Source organism: Ziziphus jujuba, chromosome 1, assembly GCF_031755915.1.
Source record: "Ziziphus jujuba cultivar Dongzao chromosome 1, ASM3175591v1".
Lineage (NCBI taxonomy): Eukaryota > Viridiplantae > Streptophyta > Magnoliopsida > Rosales > Rhamnaceae > Ziziphus > Ziziphus jujuba.
In genome coordinates, this window is record NC_083379.1 from 16,369,760 (window position 1) to 16,393,609 (window position 23,850).

General features: G+C 31.5%; 2 protein-coding genes and 1 long non-coding RNA gene across 4 annotated transcripts; 2 read left to right on the forward strand and 1 right to left on the reverse strand.

Moving 5' to 3' along the window:
• The first annotated feature begins 215 nt into the window (after positions 1 to 215).
• LOC107420599 (polyadenylation and cleavage factor homolog 4) lies at positions 216 to 8,469 on the forward strand. 2 transcript variants are annotated; one of them, XM_048474164.2, is made up of 10 exons: positions 218 to 505; positions 631 to 1,206; positions 2,429 to 2,530; positions 2,645 to 2,899; positions 3,930 to 3,991; positions 4,258 to 4,750; positions 5,798 to 6,709; positions 6,807 to 7,355; positions 8,156 to 8,202; positions 8,286 to 8,469. In XM_048474164.2, exons 2-10 carry the CDS (start codon positions 829 to 831, stop codon positions 8,338 to 8,340), a joined length of 2,853 nt encoding a protein of 950 aa, XP_048330121.2. In that variant the 5' UTR covers positions 218 to 505; positions 631 to 828; the 3' UTR covers positions 8,341 to 8,469. The 2 variants fall into 2 exon arrangements, with proteins under 2 accessions (XP_048330129.2, XP_048330121.2); XM_048474172.2 differs by lacking the exons at positions 2,429 to 2,530; positions 2,645 to 2,899 and having other exon boundaries at positions 216 to 505.
• Positions 8,470 to 12,624: 4,155 nt separating this feature from the next.
• Positions 12,625 to 16,475, reverse strand: LOC107421024 (tryptophan synthase beta chain 1). Its single transcript, XM_060815200.1, has 5 exons — positions 16,028 to 16,475; positions 14,553 to 14,909; positions 13,991 to 14,424; positions 13,332 to 13,426; positions 12,625 to 13,204 (listed from the first exon to the last, which is right to left on the reverse strand). Exons 1-5 carry the CDS (start codon positions 16,367 to 16,369, stop codon positions 13,023 to 13,025), a joined length of 1,410 nt encoding a protein of 469 aa, XP_060671183.1. The 5' UTR covers positions 16,370 to 16,475; the 3' UTR covers positions 12,625 to 13,022.
• LOC132801746 (uncharacterized) lies at positions 14,634 to 15,771 on the forward strand. Its single transcript, XR_009636871.1, has 2 exons — positions 14,634 to 14,774; positions 15,568 to 15,771. It is a non-coding gene; the product is annotated as an uncharacterized LOC132801746 (long non-coding RNA).
• Positions 16,476 to 23,850: the final 7,375 nt, after the last annotated feature.

Below are 23,850 nucleotides of genomic sequence, written 5' to 3' on the forward strand. Positions count from 1 at the left end.
TGGGCAAACCCTTTCTGTTTGTCAAATTCAGCATAACAAATTAAAATTACAGATTTGCAGAATAAGAAGAAGAAGGAAGTGACAAGAGGAATCAAAAACTCAGTTCCAGGCAGCTTCAATGTGTATCCAATTACCCGGGTAAAATAGAAGCAAGCGAAAAACAAACATGCCCAAAAAAAAAAAAAAAAAAAAAGGATTTTCAAAATTTTGGAGGTTAATGAAAAAGGTGGTGGAGTGGCAGTGATACTGTCCGATCTTTGACCTAGGAACCGTCGGATTCATGGACTTTCCTAAATAAGGACCTTCCTTCTTTGTACCATAGATTCTGATGCGGATAGTTAAATCTCTTCTCGTACGCTTTTATCGCACCCAAAGCTAAGCGTCTAAGTGCATCTTCGGCCGTCCACGGGTCCACAAGCCTCACTGCTCAACGAATCTGGAGCGTCGGATCAAAATTATAAAAAATAAAAAAAACTTGTTTGGCACGGATCACGAGGAACTAAAAGTACGCTTATCAGGCAGTTAGTTTTTTTTTTTTTTTTTTTTTTTTAAATTTTATAATTTTTAAAATTTAATTTTTCTTTTACTTTTTATTTTTTGTTGGCTAATTCGGATTTTAAACATCCCAAGGGGAAAGCAAGAGCGAGCTGTGGAAGGGCGGTCTCATATTTATTCCATATCTATCCCCCTCTATCTTTTTCTTTTAATTTTTTTAAACTCAAGTACATATTTCTATGGTGGAAGAAAACCCTAATTCGATTCTCACCCTTTCTTGATGGGGTAAAACCCTAACCCTAATCCACGCTCAGGGCATTCTCTGAGTCGCAGATGGATTCCGAGAAACTGATATTTCCACGCGAAAACCCTAGAACCATTGGGTTCCCAACCTCCACCGCCAGCACCACCACCACCGCCACGGCCAACACAAAGGTCATGCCCAATGACCCATCTCAGAAACCTCCGCCGTCGGTACTGGACCGGTTTAGGGCTTTGCTTAAGCAGCGGGATGAAGACCTTAGGGGTTCGGCCGCCGACGATGACCTTTTGCCTCCAAGAACAGAGGAAATTGTGCAGCTCTATGAGCTCCTCTTGTCGGAGCTTACCTTCAATTCGAAACCCATCATTACGGATCTTACAATCATTGCTGGCGAGCAAAGAGACCACGGAAAGGGCATTGCTGATGTAATTTGCGCTCGGATTCTTGAGGTCTGTTTTGGTCTCTGCGGGTTTCAGTTTTACTTCTTTTCTGTACGATTATGGGAAGTTTGCTTAATTTTGTATTCATATTTCGGATATTAAGGGTTTGCACCTCCTTTTGTATCCTATTAATTACTTAAAGATATTTTTTTTTTTATTTTTTATTTTTTTTTTGAGTTCTAGGAGGTGTAAATATCAAATGTTCAAAAGCGCTAATCCATAGTGGCTCTCTGTTGGTTTGAAGATTTTCTGAATCTTGGTTCTTAAATCTTAATGGGTTTTTAACTGTGAAACTACAAATCATCCTCAATTTAAATTTGACAAGATTGGAAGCTCTAAAATTTTCCCTTCTTCTTTCTCTGCTTCTTCTTAGTTGATGAAGAGAGAGTGAGTCAATGGGAAAATGATTAATTTAATTGGTCAAGCTTGATAATTGACTGCATCTAACATTAATTTTAAAATTTGAATGGGACTGGTAGTTCATCTATTGAAAGGTACATAGTAACGATTTTAACAAAAAGCTGTTTTACTAATTTCTTCTTTATTCTTGACAGACTGACTGTTTTGTTTGTAAAAGCTTGTACTCTTAGTGGCTTGTAACCTAATATAATTTTTTCACAAACAAATAACTAGTAATATCTTCTGCCATGCAGAGTTGAGGTAAAAATGATAACCTTAGTAATTAGTTCAAAAGAAATAAGGATCATATCAAATCTTGAAAGAAAACATTAAGACGCAGCTGTAAGTAGAAAGAAAACCTTTTTTGTTTTTTTTTGTCTTTTTTGTTTTTTTTTTTCCCTTTCGAGCTGAGAACTTTCTAAAGGGGAATGTTAAGAATAGGTGTCAAGAGGAGAATTTGTAGTTTTCCTATTCAACTGGAGCCTACTATAAAGTAAGTCAGAATTCTGTCAATAGTAGTGCTGCATTACTACATCATCAAATGCTTTGTTGTTTCTTTTGATATGCAAAACTCAATAATTTTTCCTGAGACTGCTCTTATTTTAAGGGCTGGTTAATTTTCATTTCCTTCCTTATTTAAACCGTTGTTACCTTCAAATTTGTGGATTTTTTTTGAAGTCATGCTACAGTACTGAATTATAAAACTTGTCAAAACCTTACAAAAATTATAACACCATATGGTTATTGTAGAGGTGTTAGAAGAACATACATTGTTAAACAGTTGTTTCCTACCTGCAAAAGATACTCATCATTTGATTTTTATCTTTTTCAGGTTCCCGTTGAGCAAAAATTGCCTTCCCTGTATCTTTTGGACAGTATAGTGAAAAACATTGGCCGTGAATATGTCAAGTACTTTTCTTCCCGTCTACCTGAGGTGATCTAATTGCAATATATATGTATATATTGAACCTGGGTCTTTAAATAATATGTAGAAATCTAACTTTGAAAATTACAACTCTAGTAACTTACACAGTTAGCTTTTGTTTAGGTATTTTGTGAGGCATACAGGCAAGTTCAACCTAATCAGTATCCTGCCATGCGCCACCTCTTTGGCACTTGGTCTGCAGTATTTCCACCTTCTGTACTTAACAAAATTGAGGCACAACTGCAATTTTCTCCACCTGTAAACCAACAATCATCAGGATTGCCTCCATTGAGAGCTTCTGGATCTCCTCGGCCAACTCATGGAATACATGTCAATCCAAAATATTTGCGTCAGTTGGATAACTCAACTGTTGATAGTGTAAGCTTTTCATTCAAAACTATTACTCTCTCTTCTGAAATTGCTCCTGTTAGATTGTTGCCTTCATTTGGTATGCTAGGTGGAAATAAAATGTATGTCAAGATTTTTTGGTTTAGCTAATGATAGCAATCATGTTAACTTGCTTATTTGGAAAGACATATAGGGATCTTTTACACTATGGTGGGTGAAGACTAAGATCATGTCTAATGATTAACTGTTCAAATAATTGCTACTAGATGCAAAGCAATGATTGGGCTTTTTCTTAATACTGTGCTAGTAGAACCCCTATTACAGGTAGATGTGTGCTTGAGCTCCAACAGACAGCAAATTACGATAAGTTATGCATATTCGCAATTCTTATCTACTTATCCTTCCTCTTCTATATTAGAAGCGCATTCATTGTTGTGTGCTCTTAGTTACTTGATCCAGTGTTTCCATAGAAATTTTCACAATTGGTCTTGTGCCTTCTGTGTCATTTGTTGATTGGTAACCTCTTTTTTTTTTTTTGGGTGAAAAAAAATTTCTGGGACGTAGTCATCTTGGTTGGTAACTTATAAGTAAAATTTCTATGAATAATGACTCCTTTCTGTCTTATTTTATTTTAATGCTGGCTTTATATTAGTGACAAGGTGCTAGTGGTATATCTTGAATTCAAATTTGAGCTCTATACAAGTATTTTGAGAATCAGTGTAGAAAATGCTGTACTAATAGATGTAAATTTAAACTACAAACAAGTATTTTCCTTGAGCCCTGGAGGATAATTCTCCAAAATCCTAGATGAGTAATTTGTAGTTTTTTTCCTTTTCTTTATTTATCTATTCTATTTTATCTTTTTCTTTTTCATGGGAGGGGGTGGGTGCATAACGATGCGTAATGAATAAATCAATTATTTAATTCTATATCTATTTTGCCAAAAAGTGGTTTTAACATACATGTTTCTTTTCATTGCATACTATTGTCCTAACTTTATTGCTTTCTTTTTCTGTTTTGTTATAATAGTTATTGAATTATCTGGTTGAAAACCTTGCAGAATATTCAGCATGCGAGAGGAACCTCAACTCTAAAAGTATTTGCTCAAAAACCTGCAATTGGGTATGTAGAATTTGACCCTGATCTTGCAGATCTTGTATCCTCATTGGTTGGAGCCCGAAGATTGAGCTCAACCAGAAGTCTTGGTCTTACAATATTTTCTTTTGGAACTAATAGCTGCATTAATCTTCAACTGCTGGACTTAACAAAATCCCTGTCATGTTCAAGCGTGCAGATGAAGAATTGCAGCACAAATTTTTCCTAATAGTCTTGTAGAAAGTTCAAAGGATCTCGTTATCTAATAATTTGTTTGATTATGAACTATGCAGAGCAATTGTTAGAGATGAGGAGCCTAGTGAGTGGCGGAGAAAACATTATACTGAGGATAATCAGAACAAATTTGAAACTTCTGCTGCATACAAGCTTAGTAATGGACGTGAGCATCAAGGACCAAGAGCTTTAATTGATGCATATGGAAGTGACAAAAGGAAAACAACATCCAAAGATATGCCTCTGCAAATTGAGCGCTTGGACTTGAAAAATATGGACCAGAAGGTGATTCCAATGTCGTGGCAGAATACTGAAGAGGAAGAGTTTGATTGGGAAGATATGAGCCCCACTTTAACAGAACGCGGTAGGAGTAATGATTTCATGCCATCATCCATTCCACCTTTCAGAGGCTTCAAAGCAAGGCCTGGTTTTGGAACATCAAGGGCTACCCCCTTGGAGCCTGACATCAGAAATAGTTGGTCAAGTCAGGCTCAGCTACCTGCAGCAGATGATTCGTCTATCGCTGCCGATGGTGCAGTCCACTCGATTGCAGTATGCTTCCTCAACTTGCTTTTTGTTCTTTGTTTATTAGGCATCTTAAGCTAATGTAGTTTTAAATTATGTTTAAACTTGCATGATTATATTTTGGAGCAATGTTTTATGATTGCATCGGTGATATTTGTTAGTTCCTACTACTTCCTTGCCATTTTGACATTCTGCACTGTTTTTGCTTCTGTATTTAGGTTTAGTTAATACCATTCTGGTTGTGGCTTTTTTTGCTGTACGCCATCTTTGTCACAATTATTTTGATGTCTGGGCCTGCTAGGGGCCTTCTTTACACCTCTCTTATTAATTGTAGACTGGCATGTATTTGAATGTGATCGAGTGTCTTTTGGTAGTGGGCAGTGGTGGTAGCGTCCTTGAGATATGTACAGGGCATGCCAAGGCTTTTTTAATGCCTAAGCCTTGGTTATGAAAATTTGATAATATGAGGTCAACTTGGACCTTGCATTGTCTGGTTCAAGACTTATGTTTAGGCTTATGTTTATATATATCCTTTTTGCAATTTACTAGAGTAAGCTTCTCTTTTATTTGTCTTTCAGAGCTTCTGGGATATGGGTGTTTTGGTTAGTTATCAAAGTGTTTTTGGCATGTACTAACTTATGTGTGATTATCAATAGTTTGAGCTTAGCAGTTCACTAGTCAAAGTTTACTAATCATATTTAGTAGCTTAATTTGAAGCATCAGTCATGCTTTTTTTCTTAATTTTTTCCCGCATCTTTCAGTATGTAAATGGAGAAACCATGGCTAGGCACGGTTTCTCTTCTTAAAATTTATAATTCAACTTCATTACTCTGATAGCCTCTTTACTTTTTAGGGTTATGACTTTACAAATTTAGCTTTTCTTGTTTAACAATCCAATTACAAAGACATCTTGTCTTTTGTTTTAATTCGCTTGTTTTTGCTTGTGTTCTTTTTCCCCTGGCTCCAAAATTCTATTTTAATATGAAAGAATTTATATTTATTTGTTACATACATGCGCATAAAAAGTAAATGCAAACTTTCAGCTAAAATCCAAGTGCTACCTTTTTCATGCAGTTTGGTCATGGATCAACAAGTAAGATATCTCGATTCCCAAGTGAGATAAATCATAATGCTGTTTCTCGCTATCCTCGAGAACCTTGGAATATGCCTCACCATCTCCCTCAGTCTTCACAGAACATCCTGAATTCCAAAGGAAGGGGTAGAAATTTCCGAATGCCCTCATTGGCAGGTGGTATATCTTCAGGTGCTGAGAAAATTCCTCCTTTTATTGACAAGCTCCCAGATGATGCACAACTTGGTCCTGTAACTGTCATGTCTAGAATGGGTTCTACTACTATTGACTCCATTAATCCTGATGGTCGATCAGTTCTTTTACCATCTTCAATGGGATTAAGACCTCCAGTGAATGTGCATAATTCTGGCATTCTGCCCCAGCACCATAATTTTCCACTGCAAAACCACAGGAGTCGATATGAGTTTGTAAACAACAAAGGTCCAAATAAGTCTTTTTATAAGCCTGAGCAGCAGTTGGATAATTTTGAAAGTAAGGAGCTAAGTTCAGCAAAGCTCCCACAGTTGCCTAATCAGGCTGCTGGGTTGGTTCCTTTACAACCACGGTTTCTACCAAATCAGGACCCACGAGAAAATTTTTTTCCCTCTGAGGCACCAGCTGTACCACCATCTTTGGATCGTGGATTCACTTCACAGGGGTATAATGCTGCTATTAGCTCAGGTTTATCAAATCCTGCACCTCTTGTAGAATTGCCCCTACCCAAAATGGGCAACAGCTCTTTGAATTTGCAGAGTGGAGGTTTGCCGCCTCTACCACCGGGGCCGCCTCCTGCTAATGCTGGTCCAGCTGGTTCAGCTGTATCTAGCCAACAGCCGGGGAGCGCATTCTCTGGTTTGATTAGTACTCTAATGGCTCAAGGTTTGATCTCATTGACCAAGCCCACTGTTGTACAGGTATCTGACAATTGCCCTTTTATCATTTAAAATTTTGAATTGTTGATTTATGTTTGCAATGTGGCTCTGCATCTGAACCTACTTTATGAAATTTTAGGATTCTGTGGGAATCGAGTTTAATGCAGACCTTCTTAAGGTGCGTCATGAATCTGCTATAAATGCCCTTTATGGCGATCTCCAAAGACAATGCACAACCTGTGGCCTTCGGTTCAAGTGCCAAGAAGAGCACAGTAGTCATATGGATTGGCATGTTACTAAGAATCGCATGTCTAAAAGCCGCAAACAGAAGCCTTCTCGTAAGTGGTTTGTAAGTACTACCATGTGGCTTAGTGGTGCCGAGGCATTAGGAGCTGATGCAGCTCCTGGCTTTTTGCCTGCTGAAACTGTTGTGGAAAAGAAGAGTGATGAAGAACTGGCTGTTCCTGCTGATGAAGATCAGAATGTATGTGCATTATGTGGAGAGCCCTTTGATGATTTTTACAGTGATGAGACCGAGGAATGGATGTATAAAGGTGCTGTGTATTTAAATGCGCCAGATGGGTTGGTTGCTGGCATGGATAGGTCTCAGTTAGGTCCTATAGTTCATGCTAAATGCAGGTCCGAGTCTAGTGTGGTTTCCCCTGAAGGTTTTGGACAAGATGAAGGGGTATTTCTCTCATTCTCTTTAGTTATTTTGCTATACATGCTTTTTCTTTGTATAACTCTCAGACTAAAATTGCTTGCTCATCCTGTTGAAGTCCTCTTTTATGTGTTGCAATAATGAGCCCTATTTTTTGAACTCCCAACCATTATATTTCTTTGAATTCTTATATATTCAATTATGCTTATGAAGAACAAGTAGATCATTGGAATCTATTGGAAACTTAGAAAGATGAGTAGTTAATGAGAATCTCTAAATGCATGATTAATCGTATAAGTGCCTGTTAGAATTAAAACACTTGCTTTGCCATGGATGAGTTTTGAGAAACCAATTTTAGAAACCTTATAGGTTTGAAATGGGATATTCGGGAACCCTTTCTACTCTTTTAACATTTTTGTAAGAGTTTCAACTAGAGATCGAATAGTATTAAAGTAGTGTTTGTTTGATAAGGCAAGGTAATGCTTTATGTTCAAACAACTTGGTTGTTTGGCCTGTTCTTTGAATTCAGAATAAGTATGGAATCTAACCATGCAACCCCTTGGGTATGTTAATAAATTTACTAAATTTGAAAATACAAGGTGATAGTCCTGACCTGATAAAATGATAGCTGCATGTGGCTTTATCTTTCTGATTGTTGTAGAAACCCTTTATGCTTTCACTGGAATGTCTGTTTGTCGGTTTGCTAATGTCCATGTTTCTTTGCAAGCAATTGCTTATTCTAGAGGCTTCTGCAAGCTGTCTTATCTAAAATATTAAAAATAAATGAATACATATTGATGATTCTATTCAAAATTTGACATCTACAGGGAATTACTGAAGAGGGTAGTCAAAGAAAACGTTTGCGGACAACATAGTTAGATCGCCTTCATTATCTACTGTAGCTTATATTGAGTTTCTTCATTTTTATGGTAGGCTCTTAACTTGTTTTTTTTACAGTATTGTTGGAGCTTGCAGTACCTTGGCTTTATGCCAGAATCCTGTACATGTATAGACATTATCTTCCAGCAAAGTTTACAATTTGTCGCAATTTTGCGATTCCAGAATTTTTCTCTTGCTGAAGAACTTCAAAGTGACTTTCAAAACTGTCTTTATTGCCTTTATTATTTCATTTTTCTTTTCATTTTCCTTTTTCAAAGATTCCAAAACTAATATATTATGGGGAATTGTATTAGTTCTTGCTATACCATGTCAGTTTGATGGAAGAAAAGAGAATTGAAGACACCCTGAAGTATTTCCATATATTATTCTATGAAAGCAAGGGGGTTATGCTGCAATACAAATTATCTGCGCAGGTGACAGTTCTCTGTAAGCAGGTGCAATTTCTTGGCTCATTCTTCATCAAACAGATGTACAGTTGCGGTTGAAGCCTATGAAAGCCTCCCCGCTTCATGCTTCATTTTTTTTTTTTTTTTTTTTTTTTTTTTCTCCTTTCCTTTTTTGCGACATTTTCTGGTTGTTGTTATGTATCTTTTATTAGTTAGTTATAGTAAATTTGACAGAATTGCGATAGTAAATTTGATAGAATTGGGATGATGTTGCCAATTGTTACCAGTGCTCATGTTGGGTAATCCTGTTACTGTTGCAGTGAAAATTATGTACTCTCTTCTTTATTGAAGTCTAATGAATTTCTTATTCAATTAGCTCATTATCTTATACGCTTTCATACACAATACATGGTAAACAAAGCCATTCACATGCCATGCCTATGGCTATGCATTGGCTAGTCTTTTGCTTGCATTTCAGGTGTATTAAATTTTGATAAAGCTGAATCTTTATATACATGTAATGGGGCAATTGTAGTTGAATAAGAGTTGGCATACGATTAGAACTTGTGTTGGATTGCTTTTTCCTTTTCCCATAACCAAAAATCGTAATGAAATTAGTAAAATATTGAATATTTAGACGCAAAAGCCTCTTACTAAATTGGTTTTGCAGTTCTGTTTGGTTTAGTGTTCATTATATTCTTTTTCCGGTATTGGTGGTTCAACCAGTCTATGTTGATTGTAATGTTTTTTGAACGTATACATATTCAGTCCCACCAAGCTAATTGTTTCTATTTTATTCAAATTGATGAGAATAATTAGCCTGCGTAGAATAATTTTATCATCTAGAGCGTAATGATCTATCAGTTGCTCAACACAGCCGAATCCTCTAGCCCTCACAATCAAAGCGAACCAAAGTGGTAACCATCGGAAAAAAACAGAACACTTTTACCTTAAAAATAAAAATAAAAATAAAAATAAAACAAACATGTCCAGAGATATTGGGCATGTACGGTGTGTAAGGATTAATTAAATTCAAATATTTATGCGAGATATTATTTATTTATTTATTTATTTGTTTTACCATATAAGCCATATGGTTTTAGAAACCTATCAAGGTGTCTTGTCTCCTGCAGAATAGCAGAGGGGAAGTTTTCTGTGAAATTTGTGGAATTTTGAAAAAGAAAATCAAATTGGCCACTGCGATATTGGGCAATTTTCTCACACGTTTTATATAAAACCATATCAACAAATTGATAAGATTATCGTTTTACATGAGAGGAAAAGCTATTAATAATCTTTACAAAAGTGAGTTTCACATGGAAATAATGGAAGATTTCAATTCGTCAATTAAACAGATAATTACTCCATTAAGTAATGTCCCAATCAAATAGAATTTTTCCATGAATTTAATATAATTAATTGGAGCACTGCAAAAGGGAAAAAGACTCGCATGCTATTTGGTCATATTGCTTGTCCTGGTCTTTGACTATTCTCCTTTATTATGTATCCCAGTGCAGACGTAATGTTAATAATGATCACTGTATAAGTTAGTTGATGGGTATACTTGAAGCTCTTTACCTTTGCTAAACTAATTCGTTGGTATTTTTTACCATCTTAACGTTCTTTATTGTTTCTTAATCTTTTAATGAACAATATTGCTGGAATTATGCCACGAGAGCGATAGTTTAACATAAATAAACTACTCAACTATCAAATCTGCAGATTCAAAAATTATGGTTCAAATTTTATAGCAAATATTAAAAAAAAGAAAAAGAAAAAAAGAGTAATTTATTGAGTCATTAAAATTGTGCGCCAAATCCATTTACAAAATAAACTTGGCAAAATGATATATTAATATACTATTTATTAAAGATTATTATAACCTAAACATTTAATTAAATTGATAAAAGTAAATTTAAAATACAAGTTAATATAATATTATTGCATCATTGATGAATAATTTGGTGTCTCTAATTTAAAGGCAATGTCAATGGTCCCCTCGCTTGAATATCGATCACATGGTGCAACTTATAATGAAAATCGTGCTGATCGATGTAGACATTTAAAGATGAACCCTCTTAGTATGTGATGAAAATTAAAAGCTTAGATGCCATGTGAATAAAAACCGAAACAAATGACCGACCAAATTTTCAAAAGAAACTACGGGAGAAGATACGTGATCGAAAGAATTGAAAGTGAAACGCAAGAAATTAATTTTTAAGAGGCAATTGCATTTAATTTGCAAGCAAACCAGGATAACAGTCAGACTGTGTGGATTTCTGAATCAAACAATTAATCAGTCAATCTACAGACGTAGTAGAAATCATGAAAGATCTTTAAAAGAAAAAGAAATAAATAAATAAATAAATAAATAAAATTATGTGGACATCAATCCTTAGGATGGACAAATATCCTTTATTTTTATTTTTTTAAATTTGGATTAATGAAATTGAGATATTAAATTTATATTCAACTCACTCTTTCCAAACTGCATCAATCAGACGTGTCAACTCAAAGAGTTTTCAGTCATTCAGCCAAAGAAAAGAAGGAAAAAAAAAAAAAAAAATGGCCGGAGCTGAAAAACCCATTCCCCAATTAATCATATGTCAAAAGAAATTAAAAAAATCAATATTTTTCAATTCTATCATAATTTTATATATTCCAAGTACGAAAATCAATATTTTTCAATTCTATCATAATTTTATATATTCCAAGTACGAATTACATTTTGAAACTCTTGATATCGTTTTATGGCTGTACTTAGCGACAAGTACAGTTGTCTTGTAGGGTCGGATGAAGGTAATTTGCACGTGTGGCAAGTAGCTGTTTGTGATTAATAATTTCCTTGGAGATTTCTTTTTTTGTTTTTTTGTTTTTTTTCATCCAAATAGCCACGAGTTTGTTTATTTATTCATTTATTTTTTTGTTTTAAAGAAGATTTAAATGATCTCACTCTATCTTTAGTGGAAAAACTAAGCGGTAATGTCCACATTCCAGATTTTGAGTTCCAATAATTCTAATTATAATATATCTATATATATTACGTTTAGAGAGTTGATTTTTTATTTATTGAAAAATATTAAAATCATTTAAAATAATTTTTAAATAATTAGATATATTTTTTGAAAACTAGGATGGTTATAGAAATGAAAAAAGATATTTATTTTATTTCATTTTTATCATAGCAAAAAAATAAAAATAAAAAATAAAAATAAAAAGGAGAGATATTTTTTAGGGTAAAAAAAACTGCTCAAGTACTAACTAAATGTTTTAAAAAATATTAAAAAGAGGCTAAAAGAATCACACAAATGCTATTCTTATCTTCTTCGGGACATGTATGTGTGTTTCTTAAAAACGATTTTCCTACGTATTTAGGATATCTAAACAAAATACTTACACAGATTTTATACAAATCGTTTGGTCAAAACTTAAAAAAACTAAAATATTGTTCAGGATAACTCTACAACCGTTAAATTTATATGATTTTTATCATTCAATTGTAATATATAATTACTTTTTACAGTTTTTCTAGTGCTTTACCATCAAAACTATTATATATACACACATATATATATATATATATATATAACTTAAAAGATTTTTTTTTTTACAAATATTTTTTTAGAATTTTTTTCACAAATATTTTTTTTCATACTCTATTTGTATTTCAAAATGTTTACAGTATTTGTCATGTTTAAACAAATATTAATATTTCTATTTGAAGAAAATAGCATTTAATTTTAATCTAATGATATTGACTTAATAATAAATGACCATATTTAAATTTAGAATATGTAGATCCAGCCATATAATTTGTCAATGCCAAATGTCAAAAAAGTCCTTAAAAAATTAAATAAGATTAGTTGAGAAAAAAATTCTGTCCAATAAAAAAAAAATATTTATTACCATTAATGAATGATTACTAGTACAACGTATATTTAATGATAATTTAAATAGTTTTTATTAAAAAATTATTTTTAAAATTTTATTTTAAAAATAAAATAATATAATTTAAAAACTCAATTAAAATTTTTCATATAAAAAAAAAAATAGTATACATCGTACTTTGTTAGTCATTTCCCTAATACATAAGTATACAAGTTTGAATCGACTCTCTAGTCAAGCCTCAAAGACGTTCGAACTACGCTTCGTTTCCGCTAGCTGGCTTCCTTCTCGCCGAGATTATGGTTAGACACATCCACATCCAAATCTTCTCGTCCCATTTTTATTCAATTACTAATAGATTCTCACTGCTTCTTATTTCATTTTCATTTGGTTTATTTTATTTATTTGTTAATATTTTTAAATAAGGTGCTATTGCATCATTAATGGACATTGATGGGATAAAATAAAATAAAAAAAAAGGGGGAAAAACAGAAGCTCCGGATTTTTGGTTGGTTGGAGGTAATCAATTATTGGATTTAAGGCTGGAGAGAACAGTTGCAGCGTCCTTGTCTCCGCGACCACTACAATTTACGATCACTTTTGTGTCATTTGGTAATGTAGGACATAGTTTTTCCAAAAATGCCAATGCATGTGAGGCTTCCAAGGATGGGAATATGCCTTCCATTCTACACAAAAGTTTGTATGCTGCAAAATAATATAATTGTGATTCAATATTTTAATTTATATAAGTCATCATTAACTTTAACTTTGACTATAAAAGAAGCAACTAATTAAAGGATATATGTTCCTTTAATTTAATTTGTTGCCATACCTTCCAGAGCTTCACCATCTGTGGCAGTATAAAATTCTGCTCGACCTGCGTCTTTTAGAAAACTCAGCTCTGGGCTCACCCCTGGGTACTCCAGCCTGCAAATGTTCATCGAATTTTATCTCAGTTTAATTCGGGGCTTAATGTTCTCAGAAACGAGATCGGACTTGCTCACAAACACATATTGGATCCAGATTTATAACATGTATGTGAAACCCCACATATCTCAAATTATTTTTCCTCTACAAATTGACTAGTCTATTCTTTTGTCGGACGGATCTATATAATTTCAGCAGTGCTTTTCAAAGGATAAAATAATTCACCATTTTTTTTTTTTCATTCTAGATATATTTATACTTTCAAACAAAACATCCTACACACCGATGTCTATGCTTCTTTATTATATTAAGTTTTAGATTCAAGTTTCCTAACCATAAAAAATAATAATAACAATAATTAAATAAAACAAAACGTTCTACATATGTTTGCTATTTTATAAACTAACATAACAATTCGTATAATTTGATTTTCACGAAGATCAGCCCCTAATGAAGTGCAAATTCTTCGAGGTTTGAAACACACCCTCTTATCTTTCGAAGCAAAAATTATTGTAAGTGGATTAAAAAAATAATAATAATAAAAAAAAAGAAACAGAGACTTACCCCACACCAATTGAGTGCGGTCCCACAATCTGTCCATCATCATCTTGCAACAAATAACACATTGCTCCATGATACACACCCAATTCTCCTCTAGCCAAAGTTGCAGAGTGAAGACCACTATCCAACCCAAAGCCACCAGCCTCAACCCCAACCAACCTCACATCTTGGTCGTCTAAGAATTCATGGAACAATCCCAATGCGTTGGACCCACTTCCCACACAAGCCACTAGCACATCCGGTTTCCCTCCCCACTTCTCCATCGCTTGCTTCCTTGTCTCCTTTCCTATCACCGATTGGAATTCTCGTACCATGGTGGGGCATGGATGGGGCCCCACAACTGTACCAGATAGGTAATAGTTGCTTTCCAAGTCACCCACCCAGTTCCTTATGGCTTCCGAAGTCGCATCCTTAAAGTTTCCATGCACGGATTTAACCTACACCACATGTACATAATCAGATAAGGCCTACGCGTGTGAATATTATTAACCTTAATTTTGGTATTAGAATGTTATTAACAAAAACAAAATAATCATAATCATAATAAAATAAAAAAGGTATGTACCTGAGCACCTAGAAGCTCCATTAAAACAACATTAGAATATTGTTTTTCTATGTCTTTGGTTCCCATGAAGATGGTGCAGTCCAAAGAGAGTTTGGAACATGCAGCCGCGGTGGCGACGCCGTGTTGTCCGGCACCGGTGGCCGCCACGATGCTTGTCCTGCCCATGCGTTTGGCGATCATCGCCTGGGCTAGGGCGTTGTTGATCTTGTGTGCTCCACCATGGTTTAGATCTTCTCTCTTTAGATATATCTCTGGACCTTCTCCATTTTCGTTCTTGTAATGCTCTGTTAGCCTTTTAGCAAAATATAGTGGTGTCTCACGCCCAACATAGTCTCTCAGTGCTGTTGCCAGCTCTGCCTGCATTCATCACATTCAAAAGCAATACGATATTATATAATTTGATAATTCTGAACGAATCATATTAGACCCACCTTTAGGTTTTTTATTTTTTATTTTTATTTTATATCGCTACTTGATTTGTTTAGAGTATTAGTGCACAAATTATTATTATTGTCGTTATTTTTAGTTTAATTTTTCTCTTTGTTCAGAGTTCCACCACACAAATAGGATTTGGACCTTCCATTGTTTTATTTTGGTGCCTTCATTCATGTCACAGTAAAAGCAGTTTTTTTTTTTTTTTCAGCTTAATTTTTATTTTTATTTTTTTATCTTTAAAATATATATATTTTTAAAATAAAATGACATTGTATCGCCCATCCAAAATAATACACACACACACACACACACACACATATATATATATATATATATATATAAAAGGATAGAGGAGTCTAACCTCTTAAATAAATATTGCAAACAAAAATATTTATATATTTATTTGATAGAACCTAAAATCTCCTTTTGACTATGTAATTATTTTTTTGTGTGTAAATAAAAAACAGAAACGTGTTTGTCAATTCTTTTTTGTTTCTTAAAAAAAAAAAATTTTTTTTTTCGTATTTTGTCAATTCTTTTTTTTTTTTTTTAATGATTTCTTTTTTTTTTTTTTTTGAAGGCCGCGTGAGCCAAATTGAACGGAGTCGCTATCCGCATAAAGAAAGATTGGTGGGCCACATTACCTACTTTTCCGCCACGTATCTTTATTTGTTTCCCTTTTTTTTTTTTTTTTTGGTTGTTGCTGTTATTTCTGGATGTCACTTCTCTACAACAGATATTTTTTTTTTTATATATTTTCAAATTTGGGTTTTTGATCCGCAAATATGGATTTTATATTAAATCTTTAAACAAAATACAAAATAGAAAAAAGAAGCAAAAAAAGTTACCAAAGTTTTCGTTTATGTTATTTTTTCAAAAAACATAACAAAAACAAAATAATTACCAGCCAAGTTGTATTTCTTTTAAAATATATATATATATATATATATATAAACAAAAATGAAAAACAAATAACCAGTATGTTAACAAAGCACACCTTAATTACAGTAGCTTTGAAGGGTTAAAAAAAACACACTTACCTGAAACTCAGAATCACGCAGAACCGACTTGAATTCAGTTTCAAGGTTGTTCAAACAAGTCATCAATGTTTCGGGGACAAACTTACCCCCGAACCTCCCGAATTTTCCATTCCCTAGTTCCCTATCCTCAATTTCAAATTTCCTCTCTGTGAAAGATCTCTTTAAAGTACCAAAATGAGTTGTTTCTACTGGTATGCAATCAGCAGCCAAAGTACCGTGGCCATCAAGAACATGTGCACAGTTCACGGAGGAATGGCCAATCTTTCTCTTAAGCGTGAAATGTCCAGAGACTGGACATGCATGGCTGCCAAGAAAAAAACTTTGCATACTACTGCAAGCCATAAGTATATGGTTGCTGTGCACTGTCTGTCTATCTATCTTTTTGAACGATAATGGATAAGAAACTAAAATTCTTTTGCGCCTGGTTTGTGGGGAGACCGAGTGAGGGGTTCCTTGATTTATAGAGTAAAGGAAATTGTACTGGTTAGGAAAACAGTAGCAATCGCAGTTGCGTTTAATGCCACGAGTTTCACGAGTGGTACTTTTGTTTTCGAAGCCTCACTTCGGTCCGGAGATAACAACAGTGTCAAAAAGGAATATGACTGGTGCTTGTGATGGCACAAGGGAAGGTAACGCAGTTAGTTCGTAAATTTTTTTTTTTTCTTGTATATATTTGATTGTGTATAATTTGATTATCTTAATGTTTATCAATACTACTAAATCAGTGATGGTTAAAACTTGTTAGATATTTCAATTATATTATATAACCATAAAGTTATGGAAGGAAAAAAAAAAAATTAAACACATTGTCAAATTATGTTAATTTTTACTTTTTATTTTATTTTTTTTTATTTCAAGTACTACTTTCGTTTTCAAAGCATCGTGGATGACACCCTCAAAAGTTAATATAACATGTGCATGCAACCAGGGGCTGAGGTAGCCTTTCGACGAGGAGGCCATGGCTGCCAACCCTCCCAATTTTTCCTTTTAATATCATAAATATTATATATTAGCATTCATCCCATGCACACAATATGTATGACCATAATAATGATGTAACTATAATAGATTATGTTAAACATAATTTATAATAATTAATTATATTTGAAAATTTATTTAAAAATTTTATTGCTAATAAATATATTTTGATATTTTTTTTTCTTCAATTTATACTATAAAAGTTTGCTAAGAATCAAGTAATCAAATTATATACTATAATAATATATAGTAATATGCACTTTCATGTTTAATATTTGATTTTATTTTATTTACCAAATAAGTTGAACATATTTAGTTACAAATATTTAAGTGACACCTCCCGATTATTTGAAATTTCAGTATTCATTATTTTATATACATATATATATATATATATATATATATATATATATATATATATATATATATATATATATATATATATATAAATCAGGATTTGATAATTGTTATTTACAAAGAAGAGATATAACTCAAAGCTTCCTTTTTATAATGTGGATATGAAACTTATACTGTACTGTTCAGGGTGGCCATTCTAATTATAGATTTTTTTTCCTTCCTTTTTCTTGTTGAGCTATAAGCCATTCAACTTTTTTTTTCTTTCGATAATGTAAGCTATTTAGCTTAGAACATCTAATATGGTGGCACATTCTTTGGCTAAGCATGATTTTATCTTCTAATGAGATGTGTATTTGGGTCGAGGAAGAACCTTGTACTTGTCGTTTAATAGTTTGTTATTGAAAGATGTATCTATTCCTTCTTAATTAATAAATTAATATTTAAAAAAAAACCCTTAAAACAATGGATTTTATATTGAAATTAGAAAACAATAACATAAATAAATTTTAATTAAATTCAAACACTCTACCAATAAAAATTTTGGCATCTATTATCATTGGTATTCATAATAATTTTTTTTGGATAAAAAATAAAATTCATTTCCATTATTAATATGATAAGTATTAATTAATTGCATTTAAAATTTTTTTAACTTTTTACATTAAAAATTTAATTTTTGAAAAAAATATTTTTTTTTTTATCATGTAGAAACAAATTTGAATAGCCAATTAAAATATCACTTGGAAATATGATGATACTATGCTATCTTTTATTACTTTCATTAATCATGTTTATATAAGTTTGATAGTTTATAATCACTTGCAATGTTACGCTTTAAAATAAAGCATATAATTCCTACAATCAAATATTTAAATCATTAATTACATATTTCATTTATTATCACAAAGTAAAATATGTGTTATATAAATATAACCATATCTTACAATCAAACATTCATTTTCATTCATTCAATATCATATAAATGAAAAGTGTCATAACCCAAACATTTATTGTGTAATAAAAAGAGATTCCTCCATGTATGCCAACACGGGTATAGCCATCATAATTAGTTGGACTAAGGAATAGTCTCCAAATTTGGGATCAAAAATTACAAAAGGAATAGTTTTTCATATAAAAAATTTCACTAATTGCTATAAAAAATTCAACTATAGCCATCAAAATAGAAAAGCATAAGAAATGAATTGCCTCTCGTATCACAGACCTTGTTCCTAGTTAATTTGACTTATTCCTGAACAATAAATTTTATATTTAGTTGCATATCATAAAAGAAAATTATTAATTCCAGCCAAAAAAAAAAAAAGAGTTAATAAGAAGATAAAAAAAAAAAATTATACCTATTTGGGAAGTAGAAGCTCCAGATTGGATTGCTTCCTATCAAACTCATAAAAAATAAACTAAGTTAAAAAAGAAAAAGAAAAAGAGAAGAATATTGAGAAAAAAAATACCATAAATCTAATGCAAAACCAATATTAAAATTAATTTTACCTTCAATTGATTGCTAACCACCCTACAAGACCTTTTGTTGTAACCAAATCCATTGCAAAGTCCACACATTTGAAAGTGAATGACCTTTTCTTTTTTTAGCTCTCATCTTCTACTCCTTTCCTTATAATTCTTGGTCTCCTGGCCTTCTTCTTCTAATTGGAAGAAGCAACTCATCGAACTCCACCTTTAGCCACATCAATTCAAGGAAAGAGGTTATTTATGGGATAAATTTATATTTATTCTCAAGTAAAATAATTATAGCAATAGTTTTAGTTTAATTAAATATATCAACATTTTCCTTATTAGTATTTAGTTTTCTTTTTTTATTTATTTATATTTTCAGAAAATTATATATTCTAAAAAGAAAGGAAAATAAAAAGAAAAATACTTTGTTATATATACATATAATTAACGGTGAACAATATATACATATATTCTAAAAAGGAAGGAACCGTGAACAATATATAAGTAAAGTTATGGATAAAAGAATATACATAATATTTTTATTTAGATAATCAAGTAATCAAATTATGAGATATTTAACCTTAAAATAATTAACCCTAAAACTATAATTATGGAAAGAGGTTATTTATGGGATAAATTGATCTTTATCCTTAAGCAAAATAATTATACCAATAGTTTTAGGGTTAATTTATTTAATAGATCAACATTTTCCTTATTAGTAGTTAGTTTCCTTATTTTATTTTTTATTTTCAAAAAATTATATATTCTAAAAAGGAAGAAAAACAAAAAGAAGAATACTATGTTATATATACATATAAATAACGATGAAAACAAAAGGAAGAATACTATGTTACATATACATATAAATAACGGTGAACAATATATACATATATTGTTATATACATATATTCTAAAAAGGAAGAAACGGTGAACAATATGTAAGTAAAGTCATGGATCACACTCATTGTAACCCTAGTCCTAATAAGGAAAAATACACAAATTAAAAAAAAACCAATAAAAGTAACTATTATATATTTGGAGGATTCTATGTTTATATTTTCATATATATTCAAGGATATTTGTCTTCACTTTATTAAAATTAGACAAAATTAGATATCATCCTAATATCATACATGACACATATTATTATTAAAATTAGGGAAGATTAATCTATATAATATGGTAAACCAAATATTCTTCCAATGGTATGTTATCAAATTATTTATTGAATTCAAATTAAAAATGTTGACCTATTTAATTAATTCTTTGAAAAATAATTAATTTTTTATTTTATATATGTTTAGGGTTTAGGATTTAGGTTAAATATGTATTTTTGGAAGTTTTGTTTATTTATTCGTGCAGATTTTATTTAATTTTTTTGTTTTTATCTTGTTTGGAACCTGTACAAATAATTTATAAAAAATAAAAATTAAATTTATTAGCTTATCTATTATTTTAATTTATAATTGATATAAAAATAAAAAAAATATAAGTATAGTAACAATTAGAATTTAGAGATTACTCCTATTTTGGTAAGCAATTATCCAATTAGTTAAATCCAGGATCTTTAATTTGAGAGAGTTGTTTCCAAAAAAAATAAAAATAAAAAATTCAGTAAGTTGAAACATATATAGTATGATCAAATTGCAAAAGGTATTGAATAATCCCCTATTTCATCATTTAATTAAGATAAATATAATGGGTGATATCATAATATCCACAAGACACATTTTACCAACTGGATGCGATTAGAAAGTTGTGTATAGACGAATAAAAATATTATTTGTTCTTAATCCAAATACTTTCTTCTTAAAAAAATTAAGGGTACTTAATAGAGGGAAATTAAGCTAAAACAACAAAATAAACCAGAAAATATTGAATACCGAAATAATTATGTTAACTAACTAATAAAACAAAAATATTGTCTGCCTATTATATTGTAATTTATACTAACTAAAATAAAAATATATATATTTTTTTATTTCAATCCCAATAAAAAAAAGCTCAATAAGAAAAAAAAAATAAAAACTATAATATTTTGGACAAACGCTTAATCTCCTTAAGTTGCTTCTTATTCAATAAAGTTATTTCAAAGTCAGGGAATTCTAGCACCACTTGATTGCTAGAAAAATTGTATTGCTCTTTCTTGCATGCCCTCGATCTAAATAATCTCTTGCGTCTTCTCCTTTTTATTTTTTTCTTCTTCATCGTCTTGAAAAAATTGATAGACAAAGGTGAATCAACAATCAAGGATTCTTCATCAGAAGCATCTTTTTCTTTTTGATCATCATGTCTTGATTTAGCATTTTAAATTTCAATTAAAAATTCATAGCATGGCTCACATCCATGCTTATGATAAATATGATCATGTTTAGGATTCATAAAAAAAAAATATTGGAATTAAAGAATAAAAACAAAAAAATAAAATAAATTTGAACAACTAAAACATAATATGAGAGTCTAACAAAATATTGAATATCAAAATTTTGAATAACCGGGAGGTGTTATTTACATATTTATAGCTAAATATGTTTAACTTATTTGGTAAATAAAATCAAATCAAATATTAAATGTGAAAGTGCATATTACTATACATTATAGTATATATTAGGCCATAATTCCATTATTATAATTAACCAAAGAAGTTCTAAAAAGGACGCTAATATATAATTCTGGCACAGCTTAATAGAGGGAAATATTATATTATATAATACTATTATAATAATGATAAGACTAATAATATATATAATTTTAAAAGGATAAAAATATGTATTTGGTTAATAAGATAAAATGAAATATTTTAATTATTTTAAATTTATTTTAAAATTATTACCATATGTAGTAATATCAATTGTTTGATAGTTATAGAAAGTTCTATTAAAAATTAATTTTATATATATTTGGTTATATTTATACATGGTAAATTAATGAATATAATAAATAATAACTGATAATAAATAAAATAAAATAAAAAATAAAAATGGTGCTTTTGGAGGGAATTTGGATCAAGGATATGTTGACACGTGTCTCATATTGTTCTTCTTTTATATTATATATATATATATATATATATTTTTTTTTTTGGGGTTTTTACCTTAGTTGGCTGCCTCTATAAAATTAATTTTAATTTTTTTTAATTTCCAAATCAAATTAGGATTCTTTTATTTTATTTTTATGTGGATCCTAATTAATTAATTTTTAAAAACTATTGTACTAGAGAGTTTATATTTATTTCTTTATCTAAATCTAGATAAATACATTTTTCATCCTATTTATATTGTGTAATTTACTATACAAAGAAAATAAATAAAAAACAAAATTTTTCTTTTCCTTATTTATGATATATTTTAACATAATCAAGGTTAATCAAGTTTGAACACATTTGACTTTTAAATAGGATCAAGTTTGATTTTATTTCAGAGAGGGAATTTATTCAATAATACAAGTTCGTGGATATGTAAAATATCAAAATCAAACCTACAGTTTGAAAGTTATGGTCAAAACAAATTAGTAGCAATTTTTGTCATTATGGGGTATGAAAATTAAGTTAAATTGAATCATCTTCTTTCTCACCTCACTCTAAAATAGCAGTCATCATTGTTGTCTCTTTCTAAATCCATAATTTAAAAAACTTCATAACTTACTTTACCAATTGTCGTTTGCTTTGCCGTTAGTGGCATTGAAAAGCTTGCATGACGAGAAACATCGTCCAACAAATATCTAACCACATTGTCATCGGAAAATTCATGTATTCCATTTTTCAATCGTAAAAATTCTAGCATTTTTGCTTATTGAAAAATGCACATTTCCACATGCTTTTAACCGTATGAGTTTATTTTTGGCATCCTGCAAACTCAAAAGTATCTTTATCTTTTTAATGATAAAATAAAATTTCAACAACGTTTTGTTTTCGATTTTCAAATAATTTCAACCACTATTGATTTTATTTGAGATTATATTCTTATCCTACATCTCTTAAGCTTTGTTTTGATAAATAGGTTGTATAATTTAGTTAAGATTTTAAAAAATCTAATTTTAGGTACATGGGTATTTGGGGTTTAACAAAATTGGACTGTCTAAGGATGTTTTCTTTGGCTAATATTGGTACATTTTAAGTTGATAATAATCTATAACAACTTATTGAAACATAAATTTCAAAAATTATCAAGTAGATGGAAAATATCCAATTTTTGATCAGAGATTAAGAGGAATTATACTTGATTTGGATGGTAATTGGATAACCTAGGATCATATAGAAGTTGAGATTGTGTAATTAGATATTAACAACAGACAGTAGAAGGTTTAATTTTATAAAATTGATTTTAGGTGAAAACCCCAATTTTAGGTATTGAGTATTAGGGGTTTAGACTATAATTAGACTTTTGGGTGACAATTTTGGGTGATTAGAGAGTTATAAAGTTATTTTATGACCTTTGTATGCATGATTATCTCTCGTTTAATTTTTAAAAGGCTAAAAAGTGTTTTTGTTATAATTTTAGGCGCCGTGACGGAGATTGGAGGTGATGAGTTTTAGGCGCGGGCCGCCACATCACCGGCAACCGTCGCCGGAACAGTAATTTCCGACGGTGGCCGTTTGCTATGAAATTTTGCAGATTTGTAGATCGTGAGGAGAGCAATCCAACGGGACCGACGGTGAGCAAAACGGAGGTCGGACGGCGGAGAAATCACCGTTTGAAGATTTTCGACCCCTCGCCGGAAAACGCTCCGATCCCGGCGCGTCGGTGGTCCGATGGCCGTGATTTTTGGTGGGTAGGCCGGACTTGAGGAGAGGATGCTGGGTGTATGGCGCGTGTACTGTTTATCGGCCGGAATAGTGCCGATTCGCGGTGGCCGGCGGTGGAGGGGGAAAAATCGCCGCCAAACTTCGGACGTCCGATCCGGGCGCGTCCGGCGGCCGTTCGCCGTGAAATTTGGAGGTTTTGCCGGAAATGAGGTGGGCAAGCTTTCTGTCCGGCGCGTGTACAGTAACTCGGCCGGAACAGTGGCAAAATCCGGTG

What these genes read in the sequence shown, in the direction of transcription:
- LOC107420599 (XM_048474164.2), top strand. Translation starts at nt 829, where the DNA reads ATGGATTCCGAGAAACTGATATTTCCACGCGAAAACCCTAGAACCATT. An exon ending in ATAACTCAACTGTTGATAGT is followed by an intron (nt 2,900 to 3,929) that starts GTAAGCTTTTCA and finishes AAAACCTTGCAG; the next exon opens with AATATTCAGCATGCGAGAGG. An exon ending in AAACGTTTGCGGACAACATA is followed by an intron (nt 8,203 to 8,285) that starts GTTAGATCGCCT and finishes TTTTTTTTACAG; the next exon opens with TATTGTTGGAGCTTGCAGTA.
- LOC107421024 (XM_060815200.1), bottom strand. Translation starts at nt 16,369, where the DNA reads ATGGCTTGCAGTAGTATGCAAAGTTTTTTTCTTGGCAGCCATGCATGT. An exon ending in TGCGTGATTCTGAGTTTCAG is followed by an intron (nt 14,910 to 16,027) that starts GTAAGTGTGTTT and finishes TGATGAATGCAG; the next exon opens with GCAGAGCTGGCAACAGCACT. An exon ending in TGGAGCTTCTAGGTGCTCAG is followed by an intron (nt 14,425 to 14,552) that starts GTACATACCTTT and finishes CATGTGGTGTAG; the next exon opens with GTTAAATCCGTGCATGGAAA.